This window comes from Chaetodon trifascialis, chromosome 15 (assembly GCF_039877785.1).
Source record: "Chaetodon trifascialis isolate fChaTrf1 chromosome 15, fChaTrf1.hap1, whole genome shotgun sequence".
NCBI lineage: Eukaryota > Metazoa > Chordata > Actinopteri > Chaetodontiformes > Chaetodontidae > Chaetodon > Chaetodon trifascialis.
Window position 1 is genome coordinate 12,317,180 of NC_092070.1, and position 19,687 is coordinate 12,336,866.

A 19,687-nucleotide genomic window follows, 5' to 3' on the forward strand; every position below is an offset into this window, starting at 1 on the left:
TTAAGTTGAGGACCCCAATCATTACATGCATGTGTGTGTGCAGGTTATAAACATACGGTAATACAGAAAAGCCATGAATGAATATTGTGAGTCTATAGTAAAAGTAGATTACACTGTAGCACAGTGTTCACCTCTACTTCTGCATATATATTAATATATATTATTCCCTGCTTCCGCATATATATATATATATATTTGCGTATATGTTTGTTTTTCAGCGGGGCCTTTGCCAACTCTTACGGTGATGGTCTCCTCTGATGAGCAAAAAGAGGCTTCCTTCTCCTGCTTTGCCAAAGATTTTTCACCAGAACATCATGAGATTAAATGGCTGAGAAATAATGAGGAGATCACCAGCAAAATGTACGAGGTCACAACACCTCCTCACAAGAATGGAACACTGTTCAGTGCAGCAAGTTTTCTCACGGTACCGCCCAGTGATTGGAGACAGGATGACACTACTTTTACATGTCTGTTTGAGGGGAAAGCGGGCACCGTGAATTCATCTGTGACATACAGCACTGAATGGCCATGTGAGTAGTTTGCTGCTTTTTCTTTAAAAAAGTTGCAAATTGAATTTCAACTGTTTTTTTTTTTTTTTTTTTTTTGAACAAATGTGTTTATTGATGCTTCAAGCTTTATAAACTTAAACACATTTACAAAACCTTTCTTTGAAAAGCTTCAGATTCTGTTGTTCCATAACATTGAGAAATAACAGAAGGAAATAAACATGAACAGAGAACCTATCGGCAAGGTGTTTCCCAATTCCTATGACAGAGATAAAAACTCAAGAGAATAAAATAATTCTCATATATAGATAAAACTGAGTAAGGGACTGATGGCGATCGACACTTATAAAGAGTAGATAGACAAACAACATATTTATCTACCTCCAGGAGGGCGGGTATGTAGTAGCCTGTATATAACTGAGTCATCTTGATGCCTCATAATGTTAGTCCAAAATAAGTAATCAACGGATTCCACCTCTTCTTGAACAAAACCATGTTGAGGTTAAGCTTTGCTGTTATTTTTTCCATTGTGTATACCCTGATAAGTCGCTCCTTCCATTGATCTATTGTCGGGGGTAATGGCTTACACCAGGGCATGGTTATCATCTTTTTAGCCACCGTTACAAGGATTTTGAAAAGGTACATTCTTTCTTCACATAGAATGTTGTGGGGGAGCACTCCAAGAACAAAGACCAGCGGGTCCTTTTTTATATTAATTTGTAGAATGTTAGTAAGTTCCACCCAAATTCCCTCCCAGTACAATTTCAACTTAGGACAATCCCAGAAAATGTGTGTGTGATCTCCAATTTGTCCACATTACCTCCAGCAAAGGTTTGTCTTTGTCTTGTCAAATTTGGAAATAATAAAAGGGGTTTTAAAAAAACGGGTATTCACTTTCCAGGTGAATTCTTTCCAAGTGGGGCTGCTAGTCAGTTTATGCCCACTCTCAAATATTTGCTCCCAGCTTTGATCTTCAATCACAACATTCATTTCTAATTCCCACTTCTCCTTTATTCCCGGAGAGCCCCCCTGTACAGTTGTCTGCAGTAGTTTATATAAACGTGACACAATTTTTCCACCTTCCTCATTCTTTATGATCTTGATAAAGAAAAGTTCTAGATCAGAAGGCTGCGTTGTGAGAGACCGCCATTCAGTGTGAGACATCAAATAGTTTCTCAACTGTAGATACCTGTAAAAATCAGTGGAAATCAAACCGAAATTTTCCTGTAATTGGCTAAATGACTTCAGGATTTCACCATCAAATAAATCATCTATGAGAGTAAGACCCTTATTTTCCCAGTCCTTAAATCTTGAATCTAAATGTCTAGGTATAAAGTCAATTATCTCTGAGATTTTCATTGCCCTAGATATAGACTGAGATGCATTCAAACTGATGTTTTTTTAATTAATATTTGCTCATTTCTGTCCAATAATTGTCCATTAATTACTCCCTCAGCATGTACAAGCTATTTAGCACCAGATGTGGAAATAACGATCACTGGCCCCACACTGGAGGACATATTCTTACACAGAAAAGGAAAGATAGTATGTCAAGTCAAGGTAAACAAGCCAACTCTTGGGAAGATTTGGTGGGAGGACGAAGATGGAGAGGAAATGGTTAGTTCCTCAAAGACGCCTGTTCAAGGAAAACCAAGCACATTCAGCGTTTCACTTGACATCTCGTATGACGAATGGAGCCAGGGGATAAAGCGGGTCTGCAGGGTTGAACATTCAGAGTTCCTTGAGCCATTGAAGAAACCCTATGAGAGGAATATTGGTAAGAAAAGCCTGTGTGTAATTCCTCTTGTCATGCCATCAAACATGTTTTGAGTGTATTTTGTAGCAGAGTGCTGCAGATACTTTTATCTGTGGCAGGAGGCCTAATTGTTCTCTCATGCTTTCAGGAGGAGAGATTCAGCGTCCTTCAGTGTTTATGCTGCCTCCAGTAGAACATATTAGAAAAGAAACGGTGACCCTGACTTGCTATGTGAAAGACTTCTTCCCTCAGGACGTTTTTGTGTCTTGGCTTGTTGATGATGAGGAAGCAGACTCAAACTATGAGTCCCACACCACAAACCCTGTACCAAATAATGGATCCTATTCTGTTTATGGCCAGTTATTGGTCAGCCGTGAGCAGTGGAAAAAGAACGACATGGTGTACAGCTGTGTAGTTCACCACGAGTCTATGGTTAACACAACTAAAGCTATCGTCAGGTCCATCGAGCAAAGAACATCTGAGAAAACCAACCTGGTCAACCTCAACATGAACATCCCTGAAGCATGCAAGGCTCAGTAGATGTTATTTTGTGTCGCTGTGTCTTCTGCTGTTTGTTGAATGTTTGTTGCTAGTGATGTGACATTGTGTTTGTCTTCAATGCAGATTGAAAATCAAAATAAAAAAAACACTTTGCAACTTTGCTGATGTATGTTGTATGCAGTTCATGTCTTTATTTAACCAGTTTGTTTGAGCTCCATGTTTATTCTAAGTGTCCTGTCACAGTGCTTTCCTAATGCAGCACAGGTTTGATGTAGATATCAGCTTGTTCAAGTTTAAAGCTCTGTGACAATAACAACATATCAAACTTTCAACATCATGTAACTAGAATAACTCCTCCTCCACCCACTAAATTCAGTAAAAAAATTAAGATTAACAGAATCATATTTGTTCATGTTTAATGTAGATGGTGTATTAACACTGTTTGTGTGACTTGTCTTTGTGTATGTGTGCTTCCTCTACTGGGTCTTGCCCCACAAACACAAAACAAATGATTATTTATGGTTGAACTCATGGTTCATGGTTGTCAGTCAAATGATGAATATACTGATTCACAAGCCAAGTCATGCATGCCACACCAATAATGAGGTCTTTCAATGGCAATTCAGGGCCATCATCGAGCATATTATTATTTTATTTAACATTTATCAGTATGATAAACATTTTTGAGGAACATGCTAAACTATTAGGCCTCATGCCACAGTCTACACTGGCAATGTAATAAGTAGCAAGACATATAACCAGTACTGATTTTTTATTTATTTATTTTTTGACTGACTGACTGACTGACTGACTGACTGACTGACTGACTGACTGACTGACTGACTGACTGACTGATTAAATCTACTCTGACCTGTGAGACTTGAAAATATGTGACCCTACTAAAGGAAGTTAATAGATTTTGTGTCATCGCATTGTCATGTGATCTATTGTTCATATCTGTGTGTATGTTGTCCCAAATATTAACTGATTAATCACTGTCCAGTGCATCCAGAGTGCCTGGACTACTACCAGTGCAACACTGCCACTGAGGCAGATGACGATAACATGGGAGACACAGCCCTCACCTTCATCCTCCTCTTCCTCATCACTCTGCTGTTCACCATTGGAACCACTGCTTTCAAGGTAACAATGAGTTTATATGTGAGAGTTGTGCACAGAGAACCAGAATGAGACCACTGAGTAAATACTGTCATGTATTTAATCAGGCTGTGCAGTGGAATGACACTTAATAATAATAAAATAATAATAATAGTCACCATGTAATCACATCATAAACTCAGTAAATCTCTTGTGCATTATGAATATTTGACTACATCCTGCTGCTTTACAAAGCACTTTTTAACATTCTGAACAACAGTTAAAAGGATGTTTACCCACAACACCACTATCTCTTAACTTACCGCTTTTTATACTGTATTCCAATTTGAATTGTGATTGCAGCAAAAGCTTCAACTATTAATGATGATTTAATTTTTTGAGACATGATGAAATGAAAATCACCTTTTAAAGATAAAGAGTTTTACAGATTGTGCTACAAAGGTGTTGAATTAGCTCTGAGGCATATTGAGTGATGTGTCAACTTAAATTCAACATTTTGAACCATAAAATCTTAAGACTATTGTCCTGAACTGAATCAAATTTGGCAAATACTCACTGGGGCAGTTGTAATGTTTTGTTTATACATTTACTTTGTGAATCATGAGGAAATTGAATGCATGGCGCAATGACTGCACTTTCAGGATTCATGTGTGTATTTTTATGTTTTATGATGCAGCAATGTTGTAATGGTAATGTGGTGACAAACGGCAGGAATTTGTTCATTTTGGTGGCATTTTACTAATTTGTATTTTTATGTTGTTTTTTTTCTGTCTTTTCAGATTAAATGAAATGAGGTGAACTCTGTAAAAAAAAAGTATTTTTCACACATTTTTCCATATATACTCAGGCTGTCATGTAAGTCATCACAATTGTCCTTTTTCCTTTTGATTACGAAAGCTTTGTGTCTTTTTTAAAATAAATTGTTGCTACTGAAACTTTTTTCTCTCTTACATTATTTTGAAATGTTTCATGTTGAATATTGTTTCACCTATAAAAGTTCAATGCATAATACTAATAGCAGCAATATTCATTCATTAATAAAAAAAAAACCCATTATATTTCATTACATGTCGTTTAATGTACTGCTTTGTTCATCACCTCTCCAGCACCTGGAGTCAACAGCCCGTGTTCAACTCAATATGTAAATTCACAGATTTTACACTTGGTTAGTTCTTGAGTCTATTAATAATACAGAACCAGAACTAAAACCTTTACAAGGTCTCATTTTACATGAGAAGCCATGTAAAATCTATGTGACAACATATACAAATTGATATGAGATATTTAAATGTGCCCTGTTTCTCTTACTGGTATGACCACACCTCACACCTGGTGTCTGTGATGCACCGTTGCGCTCTGCATTGTTTCACTTCTGTATTTTGGTACTTTTTTGAGACCTGGGTGTACTCAGTGCTTCCGCTTGCCGCTAGACCTGATCACTGTGCCCTGTCACGCTGCAACATCTGTGCAACAGACCTTCAGTGCTTTCTCCGCCTGACCCCACCAGACACTGTAAAAGTACAACTCTGCCATCTATCCTAAATACAAAGACATTACACTTAGAATTGAGTCAACATAGATGGTTACTTGACCAAAAACTGAAGGTATGTACAACTGAAGAACTTAAAGCAGCTCATATTTTAAAAATGTCGACATCCAACGTTTAGAATGAAGCAAGAAAAACCAAAATGATCTCTTATCTATCTCAGGACAGGAGGCCATTTCTCCAAACATCACATTGCACCCTGTCTGGGAAGGAGAATTCGGGACATCACCAGTCAGGCTCATCTGCACACTCAGTGGCTTCTTTCCAGAGAAACTAAGTGTGGTCTGGCAAAAGAACAAGCAATCCCTAAACACAGCACAAATCCAAAGAAAGATTCAAAGTGTGAAGGAAGTGGAGAAAACGTTCAGTCTAAGCAGCGAGATTGAGCCAAATATGAAAGAGTGGGCAGATGGTTCAGATTTTACATGCAAATGCATTCACAACGACAGAGAATTCATGAAGACAATAAGTATTTGTCAAAGTAAGTATCTGCACTGTCTCACAGCACAATACGACAATTCTTGATGATATTTATAAGATATAAGTGCATTTGTAAAAAATAAAAAAAACAATTAAAAAATAAGTAGTTTGCATTAGATTTACTTTTTTTCTTCTTCTCTGTAGTCCATAGAAGCACCCTTCCATCGATTCAGGTGGAGATTCCCAGCTTCAAGACAGTCATGATGACAAAGTCCGAGGTGAAGGCAACATGTTCAGTCCGTACTGTGTTTGATGTCAAGCTGACCTGGCTGATGGATGGAAGACTCCCATTAAGTAGTACGGTGACCCAGGTCAAGAACACAACCCATTTAATGAGCACTCTGATGATTTCCTCACGTCAATGGAAACAGCTGAAGCTTGTAACATGTAAAGCTCAACATCGGTGCCTCTCATCTACCGAGAAGATAATGCATGTTTCAGGTAAGTGGATTAGACAAAATAACATTTAGGTGTGATATGAGAGTGGAGAAATAATTCTACTTTGTTTTTTTTGTCTGTCATCCAGGCTCTGAAATTACTCCTCCATCAGTGGAGATCAGGAGATCTCTCCCACATTTGCTGAAGGGACACAGTGCAGTGCTGGAATGTGACATCATCAAACTCTCCACCAGTGACCTTTATGTCGCCTTTCAAGCAAATGGTGTTGATATCTCTGACAGACAGTATGTCGAACTTCCTGAAGCCCCAGGCCTCCATTCAATCAGCAGACACTTCACTGTCCCTCCAAGTCACTGGAAGAAAGACACAAGTTTCACCTGCAAAGTCAATCAAGGCTTCTCCAGCAACTTTGAGTCAAACTCCACTGGAAATATCTTTGGTGAGAAGACTTTTTCTGATTTCTCTCATTTGTAGTTGAATTTATCTTGATATTTTATACTTTATGAATCTGTTTAAGTTACTACACTGAAAAACCGATGCACTGATTTGTCTTTCATGTAGTGGACCCATCAGTAGAGCTCCTTCTTGTCCCCAGTGAAGACTCAGGACAGCAGAGGCTCTTTTGCTCTGGATGGGGCTTCAACCCTCAAATTAAATGGTTTTCTGAGTCTCAGCAAAGATCTCCATCAACTAATGACATCAGCATGGGTGCAGATGGACGCGTGTCAGTCACCAGTCGACTTCATATCCCTCAAACAGAGTGGAAAACAGGGAATGTCTTCACTTGTGAAGTGTCTGACAAATCTCTGAACAAAACAGTTAAACAGGACATCAGCCTCTGTTCAGGTGAAGTTCAAACACAATCCACGGTCATATTAATACATTAAGTGCAGAATAAATACTTGCACTATATTTCAGAATCATCCATAAAGCATATGAGCCTTATTTCTCATGATCTTTACTTGACAGATGCATTGTCTCCCTCCATCATGTTTTCTTTTCAGTCACTCCAGCATCATCTCACATAGTTGGCGTGTATGTTCAGGGACCGCCACTCCAGGTGTTTCAGAACAAGGAACAGGTAACTATCACCTGTCATCTGATCGGCTCTCCACTTCATGATTTCACTATCAACTGGAAAGTCGGTGGGAACAAATATTTTCTCAATGTCCATATGGAGCCACCAGTGAGACACAGGAATGGGACAGAGACTTCTAGGAGTTTCCTCAATGTGTCAGCAGAGGATTGGCACGCATATAAACAAGTGTCTTGTGAAGGAAAGCATCGATGTTCCAACCAGAGCTATGAGGACCATATAAGCAAAGACAGAGGTAGAGCTATACATGAGAAACATTTGATTCTTCATCATTGCATCTGATTTGTAGATCATTTAACCAAGAAACAAATTTACTTTTGTCTTCTTTTTGTGTTTCTCAAGAACTGTATCCACCAACTGTGAAGATAATACAACCAACTGACTGTGAGTTGTCTATGTTAGACGCCCTCACACTTCTTTGCCTCGTTTCTGGATTTTTCCCGTCTACCCTCGAAGTGTACTGGGAAGAGACTCCCTGCAACTCATTACACGAACAGTCCTGCGTGGAAATATACAGGCAGCAGCACTTACTCAATGAGCAGCAGGCTGAATGCATCCAAAACTGAAGACAAAGAGTCTACGTATTCTTGTGTTGTCAGACATGAGTCATCCGAAGCACCTTTTGAAAGCACAATCAAGGATGTGTTTGGTGAGTTTGTTACAGTATAATGGAGATATTGCGAACTGATCAAAATGATGAGTGACCTTTTCGTATCGTAATTAACAAAAGGCAGAGTACAAAACTTTCAGGCAGCAGCTTCTCAATTTCATCTTTCTCACCTGTTAAAATGGCAAAGCAGGTGATATCAGCTTCACAGTTTTGAAGCAGGACCTTCACTATTTGAATCAAGTAGCTTGTGAAATAAATTCCTGTCAAATTTAGAAGGCTTCAGCTGTTGGTTCATTGTATCAAATGTAAAGGTGAAGCAGAAAAGAAGCATATCGCTCTCAGAACATTAGCTCTCATTTTGACTCTTTCTAAAATCAAAGAATATAAATGTTCCTCAGATGTTTTTGTTCCATGTCAGTACTCATTCATTACAATAACTTTTATGACTGTTTTCTCAGCCACAGTGAGCTACAGTGAACCTTCAGCCACTTTGCTGCAGGGCTCTGGTGAACTTGTGTGCCTGGTCTTTGGCTTCAGCCCTCCATCCATTCGCATCACTTGGTTTCTTGATGATACCAAGGAGCTGTTCGTCTTCAACACTAGTGAACCCCACAGAGGCCCAACCAGAAAGTTCAGCATCCAAAGCCACCTTCATCTGTCTCAAGTCAACTGGTTACCTGGAGCAGTCCTCACCTGCAGAGTGACACATGCAAACACCACCCTATCCCTGAATATATCAAAACCAGGTGATGGTTCATCTATTGGTCTTTTTTGCACATTACAGATAATACGTATTATTTGTGTCTGTTTGGTAACTACCTGCATTATTACATTAATACCTCTTCCACTATTCTGAAAATAAATGTAACAGTTCACTGGCAATTTTATTTTATTTTAATTTTATTATTTAATTCTTCCACAGACATCATGGAGGACTGTAACGTCTTTGGTGATGTCATGCATGCTGATGTGAATGAAGACGTAATTGTGGGAAGCTGGTATATGGCTTTCACTTTCCTTCTTTTCTTCTTCATTGCCATCATCTATGGAGTCTTGGTTACTATAATTAAGGTAAGATATAGCAGTTGTAGTAGTTTGGGTATTTAAATGAATCTTCCAGTTCAGTATTTCATAAAACTTGTGTGGTTCTACGAACTCTTTTTTCTAGAATATTAATATTTTGGGGTGGTTTCATTTTAACGTTTCTTGATATGTAATTTCAATTTAACATTTCTTTCTAGGTACAGTGTGTGTGTGTGTGTGTGTGTGTGTGTGTGTGTGTGTGTGTGTGTGTGTGTGTGTGTGTGTATCGTACTCACCAAAATTGTCACCAGATCCTGATATATTCTTTTTGTTTTCTCCTTTTAGACTTCATGATGACCATCACAGGACAAATCCCATTTTATGATTCAAATATGAGAATTTTTAATGGCCTTATTAGCTTTAAAGTGGATTTAATGCATTGTCTTTTTCTTTTTAGGTCTTTGTTATTATATTTTATGGAATTATTATTGTTATTGTTCTTAATATATTTAGTTAGATATTTGGTGTGGCATGTATATAATAAATGTCTGTAAAAGGAAATGAGAACTGAATAAATAAATAAAGACAGATGAAGCTTTAAATTTGGACATTGATTTTCCTCATCGATTGCAATAAAACAAATGATGCTGATACAACACAAACTGAACTGCACATATTCAGAATTGTATGCCCGTTAATAAGTCTACCGGAAAAATACTGGAAATTGTTTCAGCCAACAAAGTATAGAAAGAGAGACATAGAAAGATCAAGAACACAAAAAAGGACACAGAAAACAAATAAAAATCAACTAATATGTACATTATGTACAAGAGTTTAAGAATACTGTTCCCATTAAAAAAATACCATTGCCATGCTGAATTGCACATGAGAAAAACACTGTTGCCTCAAAAATATCAAATTGCACAGGAGTCAAAGTTCGATAATAAATACAGTGTTTGTACCATTGCACAGTTGAAAAACAGTACAACACAGTAAAAAGTGTGCCATGTTGCACAAGATGTAAAGGATATATGCACATACCTGAACTAGTTGTCCTCAAGCACTCATAGCTATCTTTTGTTGTCTCATTTGGCATTTATCTGGTATTGCAAATAAACTGCTCCTATTATGGCATCTAAAGCCAGTCACAATGTGATGTGAAAAATAATGCCGCAGCTCCTCTTATATACACTAGATGGCAGTCAGTGTTGAATTTCTCTCTCCTCCGTTACCATAAGAACACTCTCATATCTGCTTATCTTATTGATCTGAACTGACGAACACTAAAACCCTGGACTGAACTCGAGTTTTATACTCGCACCCTTTGTGAGCTCACTTGACCACACTCACAGAAATTTTGGTACTCCCTTGAGGAAACTTCAAATAGACAGGGTTACTGTTGCCACAGCTTATAGTTATATTGTTTGATGAGCTTAATAAATTCTGTGTATTTGGTAACTTAATTTACTCTGCTTCATTGTGGTGTTTTATATTCGTGAAATTGCTCACGCTGTCTGTGAGGATGTGTGTCTGCTGTGTGCATGTCAGCCGCTTCACGCCTGGATTCACACTGAGATGCAAATAAATGCAGTGAAACATGAGTCTCTTGCTTCGAGGAAGTTTATTTGTAGCTTTGACGGTTTCTACAAAGTTTCAATGCTACAGGTGTGGTCCCAGAGGTGCAGAGAGATGGGGGAAGTGACTCTCGAAAGATGATAGGACATTTAAAACCCTTCAGAGCTTAACTGATGACAAAGGTTTATGGTGTGTTGACTTGATGTGGTGTTATTTAAAATGTTCTTAGATCCCTGCATTGTGACTCACACGACAAAAAAATCATCAAAAGCACCATCACTCACATTTATACTCCAAACCATATTTATTATAAGTATCATATCTATTAAAATAATGATGAAAGCAAAAATGATAAACAAAATGACCAAACATGAAAAGCAAAGATTTCAGTCAAATGACAAAAGGCAAACCACAAATAGAATATTTAAATGAAGACCTGTAGAAGTCTCTGCTGTGGATCATCTCATCCTTTATTGTCTCTTCATCTGTAACAAAAAAACATCAAACAATGGATCAGTTTAATCTGGAGTTTGACTTCGCTGGAGATTTGACACCCAAATGATCTCTGTGTCTTAAACAGAGCAGATTTGCTGCAGGTGACTGATGTTTTGTAGCTATCATATGAACTGTTGGACTGGATGGTTGATTTGTTTGAAGAACATTTTTTAAGAACTTGCAACAAAAGCTTTATCCTCACACAGCAGGACCTGTGACTACCTGTGAGTTGTTGCTTGAAGATGGCCTCTGTCATGTGTGTCATTCATTCAACAGTTCATCTTTATGTATGTGTGGTGGAGCATTTAAAACACACAAAGCAGCACATTTTCTGTGGTTGGAGACGCTCTTCACTCTGCTGTTGCTAAATGTTCATCAGCCACGCATGAGATGAGAAAATAAATGGATGCATTCATTTGGTCTCCCTTGTCAGGATCATGTTCTCTGCACAAAGTGGACCAACCTGGAAAAGTTGGCAGTCCATCACAAGCACAGACAGAAAATCACTAACTGTCAGATGAATATCTGCAGACAGTTTAGAGTCTTTTCTTCTTCATTCTTGTCAGTGAAGATGAGAAGAAGCTGTCGCACCCACAGAGAAACTATGCTATGGTGAGTAAATCGCTGAGAAAACTGAGCAGAAAATTTTAAAGCTTGTAGTCTTCAGTCCTCAGAAAAGGCCCGCATGTTTACCTTGCGCAGGCTGAATATCATGCTATAGACGAGAGAGGATATGAAGAGGAATATGAAGGAGGAGGTTGTGGACCACAGACTGCTGAACTCATCCTCTTCAACGGCATCGTCTGTGCAGCTCAGAGCAAAACTCAGATTTGACACTGGATCAACATCTAAGAAGAGGAAGGCATACGTGGTTAGATGACAGGTGTGTGTGAGTGTGTGTGTGTGTGTGTGTGTATGTGTGTGTGTGTGTGTGTGTGTGTGTGTGTGTGTGTGTGTGTGTGTGTGTGTCTTGAACTGGAACCAAGCATTATTCACTCGTGGATCACATGTCGTATGTTTCTCCAGTTCGACAGTGAACAGTACAGTGTACTACTGTGACTTTGCGCTTGCTTTTCAGCTTGTTTTAAAAATACTGATGTCATTCATGAAGGTGTCACACAAATGTATCCATGCAACATTTATTTGAAACAGTCAGCACACACTGTTAGACACTGTGACAAAGACAGATTGAAACACAACACGATGACGAACAAAACTACACTGACATGTTGACTCTTACTTGTACAATCACAAAGACTGCTGACAGCACAGAGTGCACAGCTTCCCGTGGCAGAGACAGAACAACACATGAGCACAAAAGACCACATTTAAAGCTGAATCTACTATTTGTCACATTCAGTCGAGTTACCCTGGGCCTTAGACACTTCTCGCACTGTCATGGAGTCATTGCTGCCAGTAGGCCAGACGTTGCACTCAAACTTCAACTCCGGACTGTTCCACTTTTCCTTGGTGGTGGTGTAAACACTTGTAACTGAGTAGCCATTTTTAGTCTTCTGTGGGAGGAAGTTAATGCCATCGTCATAGATGCCAGTCTTTTTTCCACTGTATTCTGACCAGGCGATGTAGTAATCCTGCTGCACAGGACTGGTGACCAGGCACACCAGAGTGACCTCAGCTGAGTCTCCTTGCTTGATGACCTCCTCTGGGAGGATGTGGACCGTCACACTGGGCTTCCGTCCATCTGAAAGAGACTCTCAGTTTACAAAGGAGGATCATATATAAATTTTATGTTTGCTTCACACAGATTATAAGATGTTTGTATATGAAGGGTGGCTGCCTCTCCAGACTTACAGATTGGTGTTCTACCAACCAGTCTCCATCACTCACTAACATACCTCCTGGCTGGACTGTCAGATCTTGATTGACTTCAGTCATATCGTCTCTAATGGCAGAACAGCGCACTTTGTTGACTCTCAGCCACTCGGTGCGACTACGTGTCATCGTGCTGGTTTTGATTTTTCCTTTGGTTGATTCAGCAATGTTGTCGGTCACCTTTTGCCCATCAATTTGCCAAAAGATCTTAATTTCATTTACATCAGTCTCACTTTGTCCAGTGACGATGCACTCCAGCTTTGCCTGATTGCTGCTGAAAATGTCTTTTGGACTTGGTCGGTTCAGTGTCACTGTGATAGGAGCTACATAAAGGAGAGCAACAGAGAAAGACATTTCTTAACTTTTGGAAATTCAGCACAACAGCAAAGACTCATTCTGTGTACTATTATATCAAGCACAGTGTTAAAATACAGTAGTATTATGTAATGACTGTAGTGGCCATGTACCTTTAGAGGTCTTCTTTGTATATATTTGTTCTTTGTGCGTGAGGAAGAAAGGGAGCAAATGGAAATTTTAATTTGAACATTTTAACTGACATCAGTTCATAATTATTAATTTTTGAATTTTAAGAAAAACATGCAAAATACCAGACAGATGAGGATAAACATGACAAACAGAAATTATTACTGAATATTTTCAAAGAAAATCAAGATGAACAAGGTGTCGCATGCAGACTCATCGGCATAAGAGAACCATGATAGGAAGATAAAAATCACATACTTTTTTGCACTTTCACACTGTTTTGGCCTCCAGGGTGAGTCACAGAACAATCAAAAGACTTCCTTGAATCCCAGTCAGATTTTGATACTTGGACCAAACTGACTCCTGTATATTTGCTGTTTCGCTCTGCTGCAGGATATTGTACAGAAGTCAGACTGGTCCCACTGGCATCGGTCCACTGGAAAGTCAGACTTTTGGGGTAGAAGTCGTGTGCAAGACAACCAACAGTGATTTTATCATCAGGTCCAGATGTCCACTGAACCAAAGGGAACAGAGTTGGTGATACAGCTGTTGCTGTGAAAGAGGAAAGGTTAATATCAATATAGGTCAGTTTAAAAACACAGATGATCTATAGCTTATAAATATTATTAAAAGAAAAGAACATGCTCCTTTGTTATCTTTATAACCATGTTATCATTATAACAATGACAGACAGAATCAGTGTCACTGTTAATGTTAAAATGTTGCTGCTGAAGCATTAAATAATCCTCGTCTTTTCCCTGCTTGGATGGCTAACCAACAATGATTTTATCTCTAGTCCCAGAGTTGCACTGACCCTAAGGAAACGGTCATTTTTTTGAAGTTTAAAATAATTTAAATACTAATTGACATACATTTTCACAATCAATTGCTCACATAATCTACTTAAATTAGTCTTAGATTTCTAATTATTTCTTTAAACCTCAAAATTAAAATATGCAGGCCCAAAGTGTTCAATATTATACATATATGCTTTAAAAATCTATTATTTAATTATATCTCATAAATGAATAAATCTTGATTAAATGATATGGATTACATCAGTAAGTTAGCAACTGTGGCCGTAGCCAGTTTGATATAATTTCTTTGATAAGTGAAAAATAAATTATTATCATTGTTGTTGTTGCTGTTGTTGTTGTTGTTGTTGTTTCACAAAAACGAACAGAGTAGAACTAAGCCTTCCATCAACATTTAAAACCAGAACCACCACACTGCTCTGTGTGCTCAGGACTATGGAATTTTAATGAGAATTATTAGTACTATATACAACATAAAAGCATGTATTCAATTTGCAGTTATTTAATGGAAACACATATTGACCCTGTATCTAAACAAATATAGAATGTATGTATGTTGTTGAATGTTGAATGTATGTTGAGATTTGTAACTTTTTTTTTCTTTTTTTTTTTAAGCAGGTATGATGGAGTACGATCAATATCCACAGTCATACAAAATGTTTTGAAGAATAATGTGAATAAAAAGAATCTGCTCCATTGTGTAAACTCAGTGTAAACAAGACCAGAAATTCAACTTCTCTACCACCATCCAAAGTAAAATAAGCCACGAAAAATCTAATGTAGGTGTGTAACTTACCTGAAGATACTGTGACTTCAGTCCCAGGACCCCACTGTTCGAACGCGTCACAGTGCTGCATCTCCATTCGCTGCCTGAACAAAAACCTGACGTACCACAATAATTTATTAAAACCTCACAAAGTGTTTTGAATACACAGAAGTACTGGTCAGTGTCAGGCCCTGGTCTCATCCTATGAACATGTATTTTGTGTTGATATTCAATCAGTTCTTACACTTATGATTAACTGGAAGATAATATTTACATCTGTGCACCAACTGTGACTTTAAACTACTGATAAATGAACTTTTAACAACTAATCTTCTTATTAAAAATAAGAAACACAGTAGTTACCTCATATTCCCATGAGAAATCCTTTGTCCTGTCCTTTCTTTCCATCACAAGAAAGAGAGTGTAAGATTATTGCTTGGAAGGTTTTTGTATGGCTCTATATCTCAGTGACCCTCCAACCCAAGTTATCACTATGACAAACTCAAATACAAAAACCAAACACTGTTTCCTGCACTGGAGACTCGGGGGACCTGTGTTTTCAACAGTGGGTAAGAACAAAACAAAGCTTCAATGCTAATCAATAAAAATATATGTAAGGTTTAGTGCTGTCAATCGATTAAAATATTTAATCGCGATTAATCTCATTAATGTCAGAGTTAACTTGTGATTAATTGCAAATTAATCGCACATTTTTATCTATTCCAAATGTCCCATTAATTATCATTTTAATACTCTTATCAACATGGAAAAGTGGATAGGCTTGCTTTGTACAAATGTTTTTTTTATTGAAAACAGCACCGTGTAGTGTTACAGTATATTTCACACTAACATTCTCACTTTGAGCAGTCATTCACATTTGAATGAATCAAATCTCACATAATTTAACACTGTCAACAAACAGATGGCAAAAAAAACCCAAAAACCTGGTAACAAAAAAAACCCTTCAACAATCCTTTCTAAGGGATCAAAACAGGGTGATACAAGATGAAGTTACAAAGTGCACATCATTGTAAACTAGGACTTAAACTAGGAGCCTATAGTGCAGTTAAACCATGGCTTAAACTTTCCTTTATTAAGTTTCCTTTGAACATACAAGCAGTCAGACTATAATGCTCTTCTGTTCATTCACCAGAGGCTTATCAACCCAGCCTCTTAATTCTCTCCAGAAAGAATGAACATTACTTGGCTATGGCTGCAGTAAGCTTGTTCTTAGTTGCGGTATCCATATGCCTCTGTCGGAGGCGGCGAAGAATTCGCATTCGCCGTGTGTTTGGCCATCAGGTGTTATTTCAGACTGGATGTGCTTCAGTGATAACTCATTTCACACCAACAATACACACAAATAACTTTGGTCTTGTCAGTTGACCCATCTGGCAACTTTTTGAAATTAAACTTTCCATTCAGAATCTTGTTCGCATCCATATCGGCATTTCATGCTTGACATCCACACAAACCAGTAGCCTACTTAGCCTTTACAGCTAGCGAGCAGACACGACCAAACACGTGTGTGGGACAATTGTTTTGTTTGGATCCTGTAGTTTTCCTTACATTAGTGGATTTGCGTTAACGTGTTAATAACGCAAAATTTTTGACAGCACTAGTAAGGTTACAAGTTGGTGCATTTTCATTTTGTATTATACTTATTTTTCATTCTGTTTATCAGTATTATTATTTTAATTTACACCCATGATTATCTTCCAATAACATAGCATGGTATATATTTAACCAACATATTGCATTATTAAAAACTGCAATCTTGCTTAGAATTTTGTATAATCTGGTCCTTTTGGCAGCCATCAGTAGATACAGTATGATGGGTCAAGAAAGACAAAGATGATATTTTGTTGTATTTTGTATGGGCTTTACCCTTATTGTCCCAATTTGCTTCAAACTCATGCATGGGCGCAACTATAAAGACTTTCCGTCCCACCACTGTGTGCTGTGCAGCTGAGGACAAGTTGTGACAGAAGTATAGTGTGGACAGATGCATCACATATTCTGAATTAGGGCTTATTTTTAAACTTGTATTAGGTGGTTTTGCACTTTCTGTCAGTCACTGTCACACTGACATACAGTATGCTGTGGTTTGTGTACAGCTCTGTGGCTTCCTGTTTCACTGTGGCTTTCGAGCACAATAATAAACAGCAGAGTCTTCAGTCGTCAGGCTGTTCATCTGCAGATACACCTGGTCCAAGTTGTTGTCTCTGGAAATGTGGAAGCGATTCTGTACTGATCTGGAATAACCTCGAACGTGTCCACCTGCAGCAGAAATACGGGCAAGCCACTCTACTCCTTTTCCTTGAGCTTGTCTGATCCAGCTGATATGCGAATCATCATCTGATATTCCTGCATATGTGCAGGTCAGTTTGTGGGATTCTCCAAGCCCCTTCACCACTGGCTCAGATTCGGTCAGACTCTTACTGCTAACACCTGGAGAGAAAAGCAGTTTGATCACAGCAGAGCCAAACATAAACCTTGAGATAGAAAATAAAGAGTTCAGAAGTGTGCATTCACCAGAAATCAATGATAGCATCAGAAATATTATACATGTAGTTAAAGTCATAGTGAAAATGTCTGTTTGTCTGGTTGGTGGTTTGGTTTGTCTTCAGTTTGCTGTGAAGCTAAATAAATATGGACGAGGGCAAGATTTTGCATTGACTCCTCCTCACAGAGCTGAAAAAAGAAAGAATGTTGCACTGAATGTAGCAGCTCAAACAACTGAATGTCCTGACAAGATAACAAGATATTGTTTCATTTTCCTGACAGATTTATGGAACTTGCAATAAGAATTTTTAAAAAAAGCAACATAAAGTTCCACAGTGATAGAAATACATCCAACACTGTAATATCTTCTAGATTTTTCTAGATTCTGTTTTGATTTGAACACTGTATTTTTCAATAACTATGTGCTTACATCACGTAAAGACTTGTTGTAGTATATATGCATTCTGCCAGTGACAGGTGAGCTTAAAGGTGAACTGCACAAGCTGAAAATTGTGCTTGTGCTGCCATCTACTGGCATCTATGTGCATTGCCTCCAGTCAGCAAAGGACAGAACTTCTATTATTATTGCCTGACACCACATCACAGAGGTGTGGTCACAAATGCAAAAGACTTGAATCGTTCAGCCCACAGAGGTGCAACACTGCCTTTCTTCCATGCAGGATTGATTGAATTTGATGGTGAAATAAACTGAAGGATTGGTTGAGAAAATTCTCCTTCAGATAAATAAACTATTTACAAACCCTCTTGGATAAGCTGGATTATAGATTCAGCTACACAAAAGTTAAAGGTAGTTAAAATTAGCTCAACCATCAACATTACAGCAGCATAATACAACATACACATTAAAGCAGTGATATTAATCCAAAAATATCAGATATGCCAGTAAAAAACTGACAGGGATCATTTTACTGCACAATGAGTACTTTTATTTTATGTACATTTTGCTGATAATACATGCTTTTACTTACAAAAGGTTTTGAATGCAGGACTAGTGGAGTATTAGTACTTTTATTCAAGTAAAGGATCTAAGTATTTACTGTCAATAAATTCCAAAACCTTTGTGAAGGCTGTGATTCATCTGCCGCTGAGAATAAAACCTGCCCTCTCATAAAACAATAATGACAATAACAAAAAGTGCAACACTAACAGCAGAAGACGTAGACGTCCATGTCTTATTGTTTAACTGCAGCCAAATGCATCCTTGTAGGTCCACTTGCTGTAATGCAGTCGCAGTTCAGTGAGTGTCAAGTTAAATTTTGTGTGTGTGTGTGTGTGTGTGTGTGTGTGTGTGTGTGTGTGTGTGTGTTTGCGTGTGTGCATGTGCGCACATGCGTGCATGTGCGTGCTTTCATGTGTTAGTTTCTTTAGTTGTTGTCACATTTTCAGTTTAGTTTAGTTTGACAGACCTAGCTGATCAAACCCATAAGCCACATTACATGTATTTGTTCGAGTGTTTTTTATTTAGGTAGGTATAGGTAAAATGTGGTGATAATTACAAAAACTATAACTGTTTTGATCCAAGCTAAAGATTTTTTTTTTCTTTTCTTTTTTTATGTTGTCACACATGTTTCTGTTCCTGAGTAGCTGTTTTTCTCTAGAGGTTTCTTTCTACTGTATGTCTGCAAACATCTGCAAACACTGAAACCATTGAAAGTCTTTTATGGAAACCAGCAGCATCAGACTGAAGTTTTTACACAATTTACATAATCCTGGCTGCTGTATTTCTGTCTGTAGAAATACAAGAAGGAAGTACAGGAAGTGGGCAAATAAATAAATAAATAAATAAATAAATAAATAAATAAATAAATAAATAAATAAATAAATGTTGAACCTACAACAAAGCTGTGCTCATATGTTTGAAGTGAATCAAACAGGAAAACAGCTCACATCATATTTAAAGTGTGTTTTAATGATTTGAAAACATGCTAAACACACTGTAAACATGGCTTGTTGGAAGCTACATTCTTGGTGGTTGCTCCTTTTGTTTCCATGGCTGCACATCATCATTGTTAGTGCAACCTTGATTTTAATTAATATGTTTTACACTAAGGGCTGCACGGTGGCGCAGCAGGTAGTGCGCGTGCCTCACAGCAAGAAGGTTGCCTGTTCAATCCCCAGGCGGGGCCTTTCTGTGTGAAGTTTGCATGTTCTTCCCGTG

At 38.0% G+C, this 19,687-nt stretch overlaps 1 protein-coding gene and 1 gene segment (V, D, J or C); one reads left to right on the forward strand and one right to left on the reverse strand.

The window, feature by feature from the left end:
* The window catches only part of LOC139343199 (uncharacterized), a 198,360-nt gene that overhangs the window by 20,347 nt on the left and 158,326 nt on the right, over positions 1-19,687 (forward strand). The window contains 5 exon segments of the mRNA XM_070980691.1: positions 5,592-5,909; positions 6,053-6,349; positions 6,435-6,746; positions 6,869-7,153; positions 16,941-16,947. Coding sequence (XP_070836792.1) covers positions 5,592-5,909; positions 6,053-6,349; positions 6,435-6,746; positions 6,869-7,153; positions 16,941-16,947 — 1,219 coding nt within the window.
* Positions 11,620-15,100, reverse strand: LOC139343082 (immunoglobulin heavy constant gamma 2A-like). The segment is given in 6 exon segments: positions 11,620-11,688; positions 11,800-11,942; positions 12,476-12,808; positions 12,963-13,295; positions 13,681-13,974; positions 15,034-15,100. Coding segments are annotated over 6 exon segments (1,239 nt in total).